The 16694-nt window shown below is 35.2% G+C and overlaps 2 protein-coding genes across 6 annotated transcripts in view; both read right to left on the bottom strand.

The window, feature by feature from the left end:
- Window positions 1–510, bottom strand: part of LOC106075988 (vesicle transport through interaction with t-SNAREs homolog 1B-like) — an 89989-nt gene extending 89479 nt beyond the window's left edge. For both annotated transcript variants that reach the window (XR_008776784.1, XM_056022274.1), the window contains exon 1: window positions 361–510. Coding sequence is in view for 1 of the 2 variants with exons in the window: in XM_056022274.1 (XP_055878249.1) it covers window positions 361–457 (97 nt within the window). In the remaining variant the exon portion in view is untranslated. The remainder of the gene's footprint in view (window positions 1–360) is intronic.
- Window positions 511–6285: 5775 nt separating this feature from the next.
- On the bottom strand, window positions 6286–14080 carry LOC106062172 (galactosylgalactosylxylosylprotein 3-beta-glucuronosyltransferase 3-like). 4 transcript variants are annotated; one of them, XM_056022271.1, is made up of 6 exons: window positions 13974–14080; window positions 11094–11211; window positions 9521–10047; window positions 8876–8962; window positions 8242–8448; window positions 6286–8128 (listed from the first exon to the last, which is right to left on the bottom strand). In XM_056022271.1, exons 2-6 carry the CDS (start codon window positions 11185–11187, stop codon window positions 8027–8029), a joined length of 1017 nt encoding a protein of 338 aa, XP_055878246.1. In that variant the 5' UTR covers window positions 11188–11211; window positions 13974–14080; the 3' UTR covers window positions 6286–8026. The 4 variants fall into 4 exon arrangements, with proteins under 4 accessions (XP_055878246.1, XP_055878247.1, XP_055878245.1 ...); XM_056022272.1 differs by having other exon boundaries at window positions 13970–14015; XM_056022270.1 differs by lacking the exon at window positions 13974–14080 and adding an exon at window positions 13195–13388.
- Between the last annotated feature and the right edge of the window lie 2614 nt (window positions 14081–16694).

The following is a 16694-nucleotide window of genomic DNA, read 5'->3' on the forward strand; positions in this document are numbered from 1 at the left end:
TTAATTATTTTAAATTTTATTATTAGACTCTCTAGAATCTAGATCTATTTAAAAAAATTAGTAGACTCTATATATACTAATAGATCTGATCTAGTCTTGTCTAAATTAAATTAGACTCTAATTAATTATAGTAATACTAGTTAAACTAGTTTATTATACTCTTATTATTATTAGTATTATAGATCTACTAGGACTAGATTAGATAGTTAATATTAATTATTATTAATAATATCATCATAGTTACTGAACTGATAGTCAGTGATAGTAGATCTAGTCTAGTCTAGCCCTAGTAGATCTATTCTATATAGTACTTAGATCAATCAAAAACAGTAAACTGAAATTGTTGAAATATTCAATTACCTCCACTTGAATTTGACAAGTTGCGTTCGCATGATTTAAGATTATCTATTAACAAATTTAAATCATCCTCTAATGACTCAAACTTTTCAGACGACATTTTGTCTCTTTTCGTTTGATCATGTGACACAAATAAACTACAGTAATCGTTGTAGCGATATTCTGCGTAACCCACGACAGCGCGATACCAATTAGATTGTACTATACTACTATAGTCTATGGATTCTACTTGTGTTACACTCTGTAACAGCAACACCCTTCTCTTGCGGTCTGTGAAAAATCGAATCGTATTATTTATAAGCATTACCCACCGGACACGCCCGTCGAAATGTTCCCAGGTCATATAGGCCTATTGACCGGCCTATTGTTTATTTCGCATTGGACTCCGCCCATCCCCTCCTTTCAGGGCCGGTTTTAGGCCACTGCAACCACGCTAATTCTATGTGTAATTAATAAATTATAAAATATATACGAAAAATTCCTGGAAATGTCCTGCATTTATTAAAATCTCCTGAAAACTCATAAAAATTTCCTGAAAAATTGTCATTTGTGTGTGTCATTTATTACAGAAAACGCCAATCCTACGTGCGATAAAATTTAGGGAATCGTCAGTTTTCTTGTAATAAAATGTAATAATCGGACGAGTTTTCACCTAATCCGAAAGTTCCAATACCTTATTTACTTTTATAGTCAATGGCATATAAATATGCATAGGTTGCAAGGTTAGTAAAGTAAAGTTAATAATTTGATCTCAATTTCGTACTTAGTAAAGAATTAATAAAATGCAAAGTCGAATTTTGTTTCTAATACAAAATCTTAATTTTCACTTATTATCCTTATTCCCGCCCAGACTAGGCCCCGCGCAATCAGTTTCGCATAGGGCCCGCAATTGTTAGGACCGGTCCTGCCTCCTTTTTTTTCCTATAAGAGTAGAACAATAGGCCTAATAACAAAAACGTAAACGCTCTCCCTTACATTCCTTTGGCCAGCAAATTCTTGTAGATCGATGCATTACGATTATGTTGTAAATACAAGTATCACTCTCCCATCCACCAACTTTCATTACTTTACATTGACTATTCTTCTGCTTTTCAGTTCTTATTTGAAATATTTCAAAGACTCTTATGATAGGACTATTTTTTTGGCCTCGGTCCTTTATTTTATAAAGCTCATATCAATTCACTCTGTCTGTCTGTCTGGTAAAAAGTCTGTACATGTTATTTCGGCCCACACCCTATCTCAGATCAAGCTGAAATTTTGTAAAATTATTTCTTTTACCTGACAAAACAAGAATCAATAAACGAAAGTAACCAATAAGTTACGTGACTATTGGTAATAAATTATTTAGTTTAGTATCTTTAACAAGGGAAAGAAATAGTAGTTGACTGAATTGGTTGTATATAAGCTGAATTAGCTTCCTTTGTAGGTCGTCGTCTGAATCCTAGTGAACACAAACCTGAATAATAGGACGAGACTATAGAAATACTAGATAACTATACAATCTTCAATGTTCATAAGTTCTTCACTAGCAGAGTGGTTACCGTGTTGACCTGAACCATGAGTTCAAATTTGGCCCACCAGGGAGGGCTAATTCCATCCGCTGAACAAGCTGTAAGCTTTCATCAAGCCCTGGCTATAATACAAAAAAAAACAGAAATGGAAAAGTGGTTTGAGTGCAAGTCCCAAAAAGCCCGTGGAGTCTGGGAGCGCATGAGGCGCCCTGACCGCACTTCCCCGTGGTGGAGGCTGTCCATGCCGGAGCAAGCTATTATAGGACAGTGCAGGACAGGCCACTATCCTGTTGGCTCATATTTCTCGCGGCTATGGCCAAATTTTGATCCACGGTGCCCCCGCTGCGGGGAAGAAGAGGAAACCGTGCCTCATATTCTGTTTGACTGCCCCAGACTTGCTGATCTCCGCCTCGACAGGTTTGGGAAACCCAAAATTCTCGACCTGTATGGCGACATTTATGTACTACGCAAGACAGCAGGGTTTCTGTCCAGGGCTTTTGCAAGAGAGGATTTGAGCCTCTCAAGCCCTCACTCTAATGGAGTTTGATGATGACTTCGGTGGCCGATTTTGAGTTTGTGTTTCCACACACACTGTCTTTGTAACCTTGTTTATTGTTAGTCTAAAAATAAAACAAATTTAATTAGATGACTGATCCAAACTAATTGATACAAGTAGGTACGCTTGATATAAGCTCAGTGATTTTTGAATAAAAAGTGTTGTTTTTAATATGTCCTTGTTCCTTATTACCTCATCGTGCAAATGGTAAAGGTTCACATAAACGTGACATCATATTTGGGCCGTATACCCCCCCCCCCCTTTTTGTATGCAAGACACAAAGGAACCTTCATTTTCTGTAACATACTCTGCGTGTTTAAAGGAAAACAGCAGCACCCACAATTGCAGAAGTGCGAACAAAGTAGGTCCTATTCATCCACTTTGTGGACACCACGGATGGCTATAATACCTGGTCGTGCGGTATGCGCGCTGGACTGTAGTTCGGTCGTCTCGAAGGTCCGGATTCATACCCTGACCGCTGCTATCCGCGTTGATTTGCAGAAAGATTGTGGCTAGGGTGTAGATTATATTCAACTCTCCACCCTCCCCCCCCCCCCCCCCGAAAACAAAAAAACATGAAAAACAGCTGCTGCAGCTCAGTCAACTGGAAGTAGTCAAGTTTTTTTTTGTTTTTAGGTGTATGTGTAAGATAAGACAAAGTACCAAACATAACAAATGTAAAAAAAAACGCAAATTAAATACAATTCCAAATGGCCTGCTAGTGTTTAGTAAATATCATGACGTGTCTTATGTCTTTGTACTCCTAGTATAGAAATTATGTTTTTGTTTACTTTGATTGATAGTGTTCTATTAGCCCTCCACTGCATAAACTAAGGGAAAAGATTTCCTTTTTTTTTAAATTAAGAATTCGGGTTTAGCATTTAAAAAAAAACAATCGATTTGTAGCCTACAACTTTGTGTATTAAGCATTCTTTAGTAGGAAACTACTTTGTCCCAGCACAATGCGACTATCCCGCCAGAATTAGCGATGCTACCATCAATTCCCTTAACAAAAATAAAGTGACAAATCAGACTGCTCCAATTACCGTGGCATTACCTTACTGTCAGTAGCGGGAGATATCCTTGCCAGAATACTCCCTGACAGATTGACCAAATCCATAGTAAGAAAAGTGCTTTCTGAAAGTCAGTGTGGTTTCCGAGCCGGTAGAGACACATCGGGCATGATTTTGTCTTGCGTCAATTGCAGGAAAAATGCATGGAGCAGAAGCTGGACTTGTACGCTACATTCATCGATCTTACAAAAGCATTTGTTGACACAGTGAGTCGCGATGGCTGGTGTCTGATTATATCTCGGCTCGGATTCTGAGGGTGCAAGAGGGTCAATAACGTCAAATCAACGCTTTTGGTCGCCTCAAACTGAGAGTAATGCGGAAAAAGTTCCTCGAACACTTCAAAGTTGCCCTCGCTCCATAATGGGCATACGCTGGCAAGACTACATTGCACAAAAACTGTTCTGCTGGAGGCCGGTGTGGACAGTATAGAAGCACTTATTACCATTCGACAGCTGCGCTGGGTCGGACACTTATCCCGCATGGGAGACGACCGCATGCCAAAGCCGATCTTCTTTGGCGAGCTAAGGAGGATGGCGTAACAGAGGTGCCCCCGTAAGCACTATAGAGATCAACTCAGGCGAAATCTCGCCCTCTCACTGGCATGGTGGAAAGTATCTGGCAGTAGATGGCCTCTGAAAGAGAGAGTTGGAGAGCTCTCACAAAGGCTGTGTGACATATTTGAGACCCAAAGAAAAGCCATTATTATGATTATTGAAGACAGACCGCTGGCAGACAACGACTTTGTCTGCATGAAGTGCAAAAATATATGCATGTCGCAACAGGGTTTGCTTAGTCATGTGATACACTGCACTCATCCTTAATCTTCAGAATTGCCATTAATTAATTAATTAGTACTTCTTTAATGTGTAGACAGTTTTGTAATCTAGTTAGATCCAGAAGAAACTAATCAAAATGTTTTTTTTTAATATGATTATTACTTTTTGAAAATGATAGTGCCATGGGCAGCATAATGATCAATCGCCTTTACTTTCCCAACTAATTTCAAACAAACTAGAATTGGGTGGCTATGGGGGCATTCCATAAATCTTAAATTTAAAAGCCCAGTCTTCACAGAAATTCAAACCTGAGCCCCCCTTGGTTTGGAAGCTAAGTGCTATACCACTCAGCCACATATTAATAAGAGGTGTGGTGGCTGAGTGGTAAAGCAGTAGGGGTTAGGTCCTGGGTTCAAATCGCAATGAAGACTGGGATTTTCACTTTCAGGATCTTTATGGCGCCTATAAGCCCACCCATCTCTAATGGGTACCTGACATTAGTTGGGGAAAAGTAAAGGCGGTTGGTGATTATGCTGGCCACATGACACCCTCATTACCTATGAACCATAGAAACAGATGACCTTTACAATATCTGCCAAATAGATCGCAAGGTCTGAAAGGGGAACTTTTTACCTATTACCCACCAAGTGGGCTGACACAATAGTGATCATTTAGTTTGGTTGAATATGGTATAAATAGTAACAAAAAAGAGATATTTCTAAGGTGCATTGGTGTATCATCTGTCATGCAAAGAATTAGAAGTCAAGAATATGAATGAATAAAATCATTACATAGTAGTTGTCATTTAATATTAGTACAAAATGTATCAATCAATTGTTTGTTCAATATACAATGTATGAGAGTAAAATACAAAATGTGTCAATGCAGAGTACAGTATTTATAGTTATTATTTTCCCACTGGGAAAGAACCAAATAGTTACATTTGAAGGGAAAGAATTCAAACTTTTACATTTGAAGGGAAAGAATTCAAACTTTTACATTTGAAGGGAAAGAGTTCAAACTTTTACATTTGAAGGGAAAGAATTTGAACTTTTACATTTGAAGGGAAAGAGTTCAAACTTTTACATTTGAAGGGAAAGAATTTGAACTTTTACATTTGAAGGGAAAAAGTTCAAACTTTTACATTTGAAGGGAAAGAATTCAAACTTTTACATTTGAAGGGAAAGAATTTGAACTTTTACATTTGAAGGGAAAGAATTCAAACTTTCACATTTGAAGGGAAAGAATTTGAACTTTTACATTTGAAGGGAAAGATTTCAAACTTTTACATTTGAAGGGAAAGAATTCAAACTTTTACATTTGAAGGGAAAGAATTCAAACTTTTACATTTGAAGGGAAAGAGTTCAAACTTTTACATTTGAAGGGAAAGAATTTGAACTTTTACATTTGAAGGGAAAGAGTTCAAACTTTTACATTTGAAGGGAAAGATTTCAAACTTTTACATTTGAAGGGAAAGAATTCAAACTTTCACATTTGAAGGGAAAGAATTCAAACTTTTACATTTGAAGGGAAAGAATTTGAACTTTTACATTTGAAGGGAAAGATTTCAAACTTTTACATTTGAAGGGAAAAAGTTCAAACTTTCACATTTGAAGGGAAAGAATTCAAACTTTTACATTTGAAGGGAAAGAATTCAAACTTTTACATTTGAAGGGAAAGAATTCAAACTTTTACATTTGAAGGGAAAGAATTCAAACTTTTACATTTGAAGGGAAAGAATTCAAACTTTCACATTTGAAGGGAAAGAATTCAAACTTTTACATTTGAAGGGAAAGAATTCAAACTTTTACATTTGAAGGGAAAGAATTCAAACTTTCACATTTGAAGGGAAAGAATTCAAACTTTTACATTTGAAGGGAAAGAATTTGAACTTTTACATTTGAAGGGAAAGAGTTCAAACTTTTACATTTGAAGGGAAAGAATTTGAACTTTTACATTTGAAGGGAAAGATTTCAAACTTTTACATTTGAAGGGAAAGAATTCAAACTTTCACATTTGAAGGGAAAGAATTCAAACTTTCACATTTGAAGGGAAAGAATTCAAACTTTTACATTTGAAGGGAAAGAATTCAAACTTTTACATTTGAAGGGAAAGAATTCAAACTTTTACATTTGAAGGGAAAGAATTCAAACTTTTACATTTGAAGGGAAAGAATTCAAACTTTCACATTTGAAGGGAAAGAATTCAAACTTTTACATTTGAAGGGAAAGAACCCAAACACAAGAAGGAAATTATTGAAACATTTCAGAAAAAATATACTTGTTATTTAATACAAATCCAAGAGAAACATCACATGTTAAACACCATGTAAAAAGCAGAGCCTTCTTTAAGCATTTAAAAAGATACTTTTCAAATAATGTTTATGCACCATGTTATCCATATGACACTAATTGTTCACAAAATATACTTCCATACATGCACAAGACGACCCTTTCCACACTATTCCACACTCATATACAAGGTTAACTACGTCACCCCATTATCATGATAAGTGAACTATTAACCTTGTTTTGAGGTTGATATGAAAGTGAACCAGATGCATTTTAAATACTTGAAGCATTGATGATGCAATACATGTTCTACTTAATGTATATACACAACAAACATTTTTTCAGCAATACAATTTATAAAACAATGTGAATAAATTATCAGGAATTTTATCAAACAAAACACAATTTATAAAATATTGACAAGACCAAAAAAAAAAGTTGGAAAATATTTAGATTTAAAAAAAAAAAAAGTATAAGGTCTAAAACAGACATAATTTTTTCAATATTTTTTTATTTAAAATTTTTTTTTTTTCGAGTTACCCCTCTTTGCTTAGGGTTTAAAAGGATTTTTAAAAACAGAAATAGGAGCTTTAGGGTTAATTGGATTAAGTGCTTATTTCAAGTAGGCCTACCTAAATCTTCATGTAATGAGGCACATGTTCGAGTGATGGAACCAGCCAGTTATTAAGACTAAGATGATCAAATCATGATATTATCCAATTGTCCATCCACATCAAATAATCACCAATCAAATCAGCTAACAAATTTTAGAAGAACTATATCATGGAAGATAAATTTGTACAATTCTAAAGTATTAAAGTCTAATGTACACCATATACACAAGATCTTGACCAATATATTCTCTTAGAAAAGGCTTGACCTGATCAATAAGAACCCTTTGGTTTCATTAATGGTTGTGACTGTAGTGGGCTTTTTTTTTTTTTATCTTCTGATAGAAGCCTGCAGCATGCAAATTAGTTACTTTTAATTTATGAACAGTACTACATTGTATTGGTGCGCTTGTGTCTATGTTTTGTTTCAATGGAAATAGTAGTGCAGAAAAATAAATCTTATATATAAAGATTTTGCTTTTCATTGTATATACACATATATAAATAATATTTGTTCTAAATAGAAAGTACAAGTTGTCAGTTACAAAAACTAACAAACAGAAAATTTATGTTGTTCTATTGGTGATTTGATTACAAAAAAAATAACTTTTTATGTTTGTCAATATCCTTTTTGAATTATTAAATTGTGATTGTTGAATTTATGTATTTTTAAGTTGTTATTAATTTTACATTTCCTTTTATTTATAGAGTATTGCTAAATTGTTTTGTAAAATGCATTAGTGTAAAATGAAGCTACTTTCCAGAGGAAAAGACACAAAAAAAATTATAATTATCATTAAGATCACCTAGATAATAACAACAGAGCGAGTGAAAAAAACTTGCGATAGATATCAAACTTCAATATTTGGATCTGAACCTGTGCCATACAGTTTGACCATCTTCTCTTCATTTTTAGTTCTACTCTTTTCTGTTCTTGTGTGCCACACTAGAACCTAAGAGTACATGAAGTTTTTACAAGTCATATGAAGAGACAGTTTAAAGTCAAGAGAAACTAATTCAAAAGGTATTTATGGTTGAAGTGTCAATAATTAATAGTGACACTTACCTCTGTGCACATGTTTGCTTTAGGCTCTAAATCATCTAGAGTCAACTGCATTTTTGTTAACATCGTGGATTCTTGAAAACCTCTTTGAACAGCATTAGAAAATTTAGCTTCTGGATATTTGTGAACCAGCTTAAGGTTAATGGCAAACCCTGCCATGTCCATTGCAAATGGTCGATTAGGTTTCCAATAAGTGTACCAGGCTGTAACCTGTAGAAAGACCAACAATTTTAAACAGAAATGTTATGTTTAATTTAAAATATAGGCTTAAAATAAAAAAGGAATCATGTCAATAATTGTGTCTATGTATCAAGTGACTCAGAGGGAAAATACACAACAGCAACAGCCTAAACACCATGAATGCATATATAGTAAAACTCAAGTTACAAAGAAACCAGGCCAATAGATTCCACCTATACTGCACCAGCACTATACTGCACACTAAAACTAGTTTTTCTAACAACATGTAATCACAAACTTTGTTATACTATTAAATTCAAAGAACAAAAATGTTCAAAATTGCAGCAAAAAAATTTTTCAATATTTTTTTTGTTATTAAGAAATGTTTCCATACATTGAAATCCTTTCCTTTTCATTCTAAATCAATGAAACTAATACAGTTCTTTACCTAAATTACCTTTCCATTGTTCACTATGGGGCGTTCATAACGTAGATATCCAACAAGACCTACTGGCCAGACTGAGACTTTCTTGGTATACCTCATCTGTTACAAATAGTAAAAAAAAGAAATATTTTTAATATATCAATAATAAGCCAATAATTCAAATAATGCAATTGATTTTTTTTTCATTAAAAAAATGCTAGATATACTTCCTATACAAATACAAGTAACCTCCTAAACATATAAGTTGCTTAATTCAGTCGGTATTTAAGTAAAGCAATTTAATCGTTCTCAACAAATTAAAGTAAATTCTCAAGACTTAATTCATAGATAATTGTTAGAGATTGGGTAAAAAAGACTTCTCTATCTTAAAGGACCAATGTGGGCCTATTTTGAAGAAACACACAAAAAAGTATGAAAAGACAAAACAACATCCTAATAGTGAAGAAAGAATAGAGGTTTCGATGTTACTAGAATGTTTTGGAATTACTGATAAAAATTCAGTAAGTAACAGAGATTTAACCTAGTACATTGTAATTCTTAAGTCATCTCCACTTCACTCATATCTTTAGTTGAAAACTAGCTTAAGACATGGATGTAATTATTGATGAAGCATCGGATAAAAAAATAAACACTGAGATGAAGCCAAAGGTTTCTTACTTCTTCAAAAATTTTTAAGCTATACGTGTTGTCGTCATCAGCAAAGTAAACAACACCAGCATGACTAGGGGATGTGTTGTTTCTCAGCCAATCTAGACCAGCGTTACGTTGCAGCACGCCCCGGGGCTTCAGCCAATTGGGATCTTCTTGAGACATTTTATATTCTGGTGGTGTGGGAACATAGAGATGAGTAAAAGATAAATTAGTCCTATTGAGAAAGTTCTGCACTAGGGCTGTTTTCTCAGAGGAATCTTCGATGATGATCCAGTGAATGTTTGGCACATGGAGTAGAGTATGGCTTAGTCTTGTTAGCTCTGCCTTCTGTTCCAGCCTGGCATGAGTTGGAGTGATGAGATAGATAACAGGCAATGATTTCAACCAGGTGGATGGTCTGCTCCGTCGCAAATAGAATGATGGCTGTTGAAACTCATTTTTCTTCAGCTCATTCCTTAATTCTTGAATCTGGCTAGCATATTTTTTTAACAAATTCTTGGTGGCAATAAGCTCTTCTTTATCACATTCATGCCCTGCAAGACAATGTTGATTTATTATCTTTTTATTTAAAAAATCATTATTTAATGGATAAAGTTTATTAAAAAAAAAAAAATACATTTTATATAGCTTTATACAATAAGCAGCAATCATTTCACAAAACAGTGTGTGTGTTGCTTGATCATGCCAAAGTAAATAGCATTGTGAAGTGACAAGTCAGTAAAACAGCATCCAACATTTTACTTTATTGCCTTTGTTTAAAAAAATGCCACCATGAGGATCTAGCCAACATTATTACCAAGGTTTTAAATTACACAACTCTCACCACCCAGAGACCTGACAGCCTCTTTTAAATAGATGTAACAATCTGTTTTTTCTAAAAAGATAATCTGAAATATCGTAAACAGAAGAAGGAAACCTTAGCTCAGCATGAATTTTCTCAGGCCTCTACCATTTTTTCCTGATACATAACCACATGATGACCACATAAAAGGGGTATTATTTTTACATAAATACTTGTTCAACATACCAACTAAAAACAAGGGAAAAAAAAGAGGAAACAGTAGTATTTCATTTTCATGTCACTATAGAAGTAATGTTTTTACCTGACATAAACTTCCATTAAAAAAATAGAAACTCTTTCAAAACTGACTGCAATCTAAACCTTGCAATCTAAAGGGCAGATGATGATCTGTTTCTGTGGCCGATAGTTAACGAGGGTGTCATGTGGCCAGCACAACACCCAACCAGGTTTACTTTTCCCCAACTAATGTCAGGTACCCAATAAAGCTGGGTGGACTCAGAGGCACCCTAAAGATCCCAAAATTAAAAATCCTAGTTTTCACCAAGACTCGAGCCCTGGAGCCCCGGTTCAGAAGCCAATAATTTTATAGACTCAGCCACAGCGCCTCCTGTCTATAAATTTTTTAAAGTTTCAAGGAAGCATAAAATTTGACCTGATTGATAAAACTGATTTGAGTTAATATATGTCACAACAGAGTTTTCATCAATAAAAAAACTTAATTTTTTAGCTAATAATTAATTTATCAAGTCACTAGAGTTATTTCAATATTTGACTTACACAAATCACTGACCAATATAGCAAATAGAAAAGTGAAGATGACGATGAAAATGCATAAAAATTTTCTAGCAGAGAACATACGATTTATTTTCATATTGCACTAGACCACCCTTGTATACTGAAAAAGAAAGAATTTTTAAAATATCATTCCATAAAAATGAATGTAATATTTATAAAATATAAAGATATTCAAAGCTCTATTTAATTAAGTAAAACAGTTTCTTCTTCTTCTTCTAGCCAGCTTTATTGCTGCTGAGCTGTGAGCTCTTTTGCAGACTGTGCCAAGGAAAAAATGTGTGCTGTTTTCTTCAGTTGTTCAGCTCTGCCGTACAGGGTGTTGGTTATGTTGGGTTGTAGTGGAAGTAGGTTCTGCCTAAGGTGGATTAGGGAGGGGCATTCAAAGAGGATATGGTTTACGGTTTCAAAGGGGTGGGCGCAGTGTCTGCAAAGGGGTAGTTGTGTGGAGTTTATTTTGTTCAGGTGGTAATTTAATAGTGGTGTGTGTCCTGTTCTTAGTTGGAAGATTGTAGATTGTTCTTTGCAGGGGAGGAAGTTAATACTGTCCAGTTTGTTAGGCGTAGTCATTTCTCTGTACATGGCTCTGCCTGTGTTTCCTGATGCCCATTGGTTGAGCCACTCCTCTTTGTGATTGTTGACTAACATTGACCAAAAAAAGCAAAGGACTCTGATCCAACTTACTGACGAACTAGCCCTAAAACACCACCTACCCAATAACAGAGAAAAAATTACCAGGTTTTCAAACATTACACCCGGACTAAACTACAAACAACCAACCATCAAAACACATTTACTAAATAAAACCTTAACAAAAGAATCAAATCCACTGGAGCTCAAAGTAGGCACGCTTGAAACAATCGAAAGCTATCAAAAAACAGCTATCCATATTTATACAGACGGATCGGCTTTCAAAGCTACCATCAAAGTAAAACAGTTTAAATGAAGGGACTAATTGCAAGTCTGGAAGCCTCCTCATGATGGAACCTATCCAACCCTGAAAAAATTCTAATAATTGCCCAGTGTAGTACAGCACAGGCAGCATTTGAGAGACTGAGGCAATCCAGGGTGGAGGCTGAAAAGGCTGGAACAAATGATAATTGCGCAGTGTAGTACGGGGCACTGCCCTGTTGGAGCATTCATTGCCCGGTTCCGACCCAATTTTGATGCCTGATGCAGACACTGTGGAGAGTCAGTGAAAACAGTGCACACATTTTGCAGGAGTGTCCGCAGCTCTCGGAGCTGCAGAGGAATGTATCTGCAGAGACACTTGACCGCATGGGAGCTATGAGGAGTTACGCCAAGAGTTTCTTGCCAAGGCTCTACGGGAGGACTTGCCCTTCCAGCCTTGCTACCAATTGGAGTTCATCTCAGGTACAGCACAGGTTACTGTCCTTTTCATTAGTAATTAACATGGCTCAAACTCACTAGGCCACTACTGCAGAGATGAAAAGGCTCTGGTTTTACATCTCATCTGTAAATATCTCACTCCTTACACCTGTGGTGATAATCTGTATATATAGACATCTATATTATATGTAATACTTACACAGTATCTAGTCTATAGATCTATTCTAGATCTCTCTAGTTCATTTGTGTCATGCACAGGGCCAAGTCTGGTCTTTATCAGATAATCAGTGAATCAGGATACTAGATTCTAGATATAGATGACACTATGAGTATGACAGAAAATCATAGACATAGATCTTCTTCTTCTTCTTATATATATATATATATATATATATATACTACAAACGTTCTAAACTTCAGAAAAAAGGAGATAATGAGGTAGTTCCGGATCTCTTCTCAGTCACGTGGGTGTGTTGTTTACGTTAATGACCTCATTGATTTCATTGTAATTTAAACATGAAAATAGTCTAGATCTAGACATCTTTAAGTAATAAAAAGTGTTACAATAATTCACTAATTTTTATGATTATTTCGTAGGACTACTAGATCTAGGCTAGCACTAAATCTAGATCTAGATCTTATCATAGGAAGATATTGCCATTATTGCCATGTATAAGACCACAGTCACGTGACTTTTTATAAAGTAGGTCAGAGATTCGGAACTAGTTTCAACTACCTCCTTACATCCTCCTACGCATTTCATGTGTCAATCTTGTCATGCATGTTAATCTGCTAAGTTGTTGGTTTTCTTGGCTGATTCAGGAAACCCATTCCAAGCCAAGGATGAAGGATGAAATAATAACAAACAATTCTTAGAACTCATTACTGACTATACTATAGACTATAGACAGTCCGGATAGTAAATTATAGTTTATTTAACTCGACTTTTTTTAAATAGGATTATTAAATAATTAGGTCTTAGATCTATACTATTCTATATATATAATCTAGTTTATAGTTAATATAGACATTCTAGTCTAGAATCTAGATCTATTGATTGATCTATAAAAATAAAATCTATTAATAATTATAGTATTATTATTATTAATATTATACTTAGATCTAGATCTATACTAAAATCTAAAAAAATATACTTTGTCTTTATTATTATACTATTTATATTACTATTATCATTAACTATAGATCTAGAATTCTAGATCTATGATCTAGTATTACTATTAGTATACTAATACTAGTATAAGTATAGTATAAGTGTATAAGTTATAGAATAACTTTGAATAAGTATAATAAGTAAATAAGTATTAGTACTATACAGTATGAGTATACTAGTATTAGTATTACCCATCCCATTTGTGATTAGTCTAATATATTGAACTAGTATAAGACTTATAAGATCATGCAAATTATAAATTATTTATATAGATCTAAACTAGATTTAGCATTTAGTTTTAGGTATAATCTACAATAGAAGAGATCTAGACAACGATTACCTACAACGAAATTGAAGTTCATAAGAAGTATCGATAGAATTATTTATTTCGTTTTGTTGTAGATTAACATTTTTAGATAAATAGAAAAAATCTAGATTTTTCTTATTGAAGATTTTCATACTAAAAGTTTTTCACAGTAATCTGCTCTTTGTTTACAAAATTTGAGCCTTTAGGCAAGGAAGCGAACCCCCCCCCCCTCCTTTTTTTTTTTTTACCTTTTTCCATGAGTGTGTGAAGCAGGGGCGGACTGGATGTCAAAATGGGCCCAGGCATTTCTATACAATCAGACCCGTAAATTACATATCTTTTGATGGACATCCAATTATAGGTCCTCAAAATCATTATATTACTTTGAGCATCGATAACTGTTCACATGCATACAATGAGCTCTATATTTCTATAAAAAAAAAAACAGCCCTTATGTTGCTTTTTTAATAGCCCAGTGTGTATAGGCCCTAAAAGCCTACTAGTAGCACTGTCTATGGATGTAGGCTATTACATTATTCCCGTTTGTAAAAGAATATTATAAAACCTGTAACAATTTAATACATAGTGGCATCCATGCGACCCTTTCTGTGGTCCTACTGGCCCATTTGGGTACCGGCCCACCGGGCATTTGCCCGAATGCCCATATAGCCAGTCCGCCCCTGGTGTGAAGCAAGCTAATTTATTTTAAAGAGACAAAAAGAAATGTTATTTCATTTTTTGAATCGATGCCAACACTCTTTAAATCTATGTTTGAATTAGAAAGCGTTTCTTCAAGTCTGACGATAAAAAGTGCAGCATTTCACTTAGCTAGTCTTAGCTCAGACGTTGTCAGAGGCGGCCTTAGCAGAGCCTTTCCAACTTCCAGGGGTGAATACTTCCTTTTTAAAGCTTTTGGTCTCGAGAGTGTAACCTGCTACTTTTTAAGAAATCTCCAAATGTCTCGTTCTCGAGGTCGACTGCTGCATGACAGTTAAAGCAAGCTGACGGCTTATCCTGTCTATCGTTTTCGGGGTAAAAGTAAAAAATGACATTATTATATAAGAATTAAAATGTTTTAAGGCAGCACGGAAACCTTCTCCCAGATACTCCCTCCCTACATATCCAAAAATGAGATTGGACCATAATAGCGCACTGAGCTTTCTGTAGCATGAAAGATGCGCTATACAAAGCGACTCCTCTCTCCAACCCCCAAAATGTCGATTTACTTTGTTTTTTATATTGGCCTAGATGCACATTTCTAGTATTGCACACGCAATGAGTTAAATATTTTAAACATTAATATTTTGCTATTTTAAATCGAAACTGATAAACGTTGTTTTTTTTTTTTGCTGTAGACCTAGGTCCTATAATAGACAATTCATCTAGTCTTATGCTAGAGATATTCTGCTAAACGCATTATCAATAAGTATAAGGAGACCCAGAGAAGGTTACTAGTAACGTAGGCTATTTGCTACAACTCGTGTGGTTACTAAACAAGGTGCTTTGTGAAACAATAGTCTACTTCTTTCAGTCCTTTCTGTGTACTCCCCAAATTCTGTGCTTTTCAAACTTTGGTAGGCCTACTACATACGTCTGATGCCAGTGGTAGGTTCGTGAGGTCCCTTATTTTCCACAGATCGATGTCTCAATCTGTTTTTCTACTGTTCCATATAGGCCTAAGTTTATCTCATACAAATAAGTGAACAATCTTGAACGACATTGACTGGTGGCTGAGTGGTAAAACGCTTGGCTTCCGAACCGATGGGTCTCGGGTTTGAATATCAGGAAAACCTTCTCCCAGATACCCCCTCCTCACCCTAATGGTCCACAAATGAGATTGACCATGGAACATGCCATAAGCATGAAAGTTGCGCTATGTAAATGAGATTGGACCATGGAGCATGCCATAAGCATGAAAGTTGCGCTATGTAAATGAGATTGGACCATGGAGCATTCCATAAGCATGAAAGTTGCGCTATGTAAATGAGATTGGACCATGGAGCATGCCATAAGCATGAAAGTTGCGCTATATAAAAGCTATTCCAAAATAAGGAATTTTTAAATGTCGGTATTTTTAGGACGCCTCTGAGTACACCCAACTCTGATGAGTACTTGGCATTAGATGGTGAAAGTAAAGGCAGTTGGTCGTTGTGCTACTTCACGACCGTCGGCAATACAAACAGATTATCTTTACATTAACTGCCATCTACAAAGTCTGAAAAGGGTCCTTTACTTTTTTCTACAATTGATATAAATAAATACGATTTTCACTATCTTTTCTAGTCTACGAGATCTAAAGGGGACGAACAGACGGACAGACATTTCACACAAAACTAATAGCGTCTTTTCCCCTTTCGGGGGCCGCTAAAAGAAAAACAAGACGAGATTCTGCTACTACTCTCTTGCGCACACTCCACTGGCTTCCTGTGAAAGCGAGAATCGACTACAGACGAGGTGTGTTAGCAGGGCCGACCTAACAATTGCGGGTTGCGCGGGTCTAAGTCTGGGTAGGGATATGGATAATAAGTGAAAATTAAGATTTTGTATTAGAAAATAAATTCTTCTTTGCATTTTATTAATTTTTTACTGTAGTCACACACACAGACACATACACACACATACATATATATTAAATACATACACTCACACATACATACATACATACACATATATATATATAGTTACGATTCTCTCCTAATCAGGCCTTCTGTAAACACTGCTAAACACACAACAACACATCAAGAACTTGACAACAAGA

Source organism: Biomphalaria glabrata, chromosome 3, assembly GCF_947242115.1.
Source record: "Biomphalaria glabrata chromosome 3, xgBioGlab47.1, whole genome shotgun sequence".
NCBI classification, from domain to species: Eukaryota; Metazoa; Mollusca; class Gastropoda; family Planorbidae; genus Biomphalaria; species Biomphalaria glabrata.

What these genes read in the sequence shown, in the direction of transcription:
- LOC106062172 (XM_056022271.1), bottom strand. Translation starts at nt 11,187, where the DNA reads ATGAAAATAAATCGTATGTTCTCTGCTAGAAAATTTTTATGCATTTTC. An exon ending in GCTTAAAAATTTTTGAAGAA is followed by an intron (nt 8,963 to 9,520) that starts GTAAGAAACCTT and finishes TATTTGTAACAG; the next exon opens with ATGAGGTATACCAAGAAAGT. An exon ending in CCATAGTGAACAATGGAAAG is followed by an intron (nt 8,449 to 8,875) that starts GTAATTTAGGTA and finishes GTCTTTCTACAG; the next exon opens with GTTACAGCCTGGTACACTTA.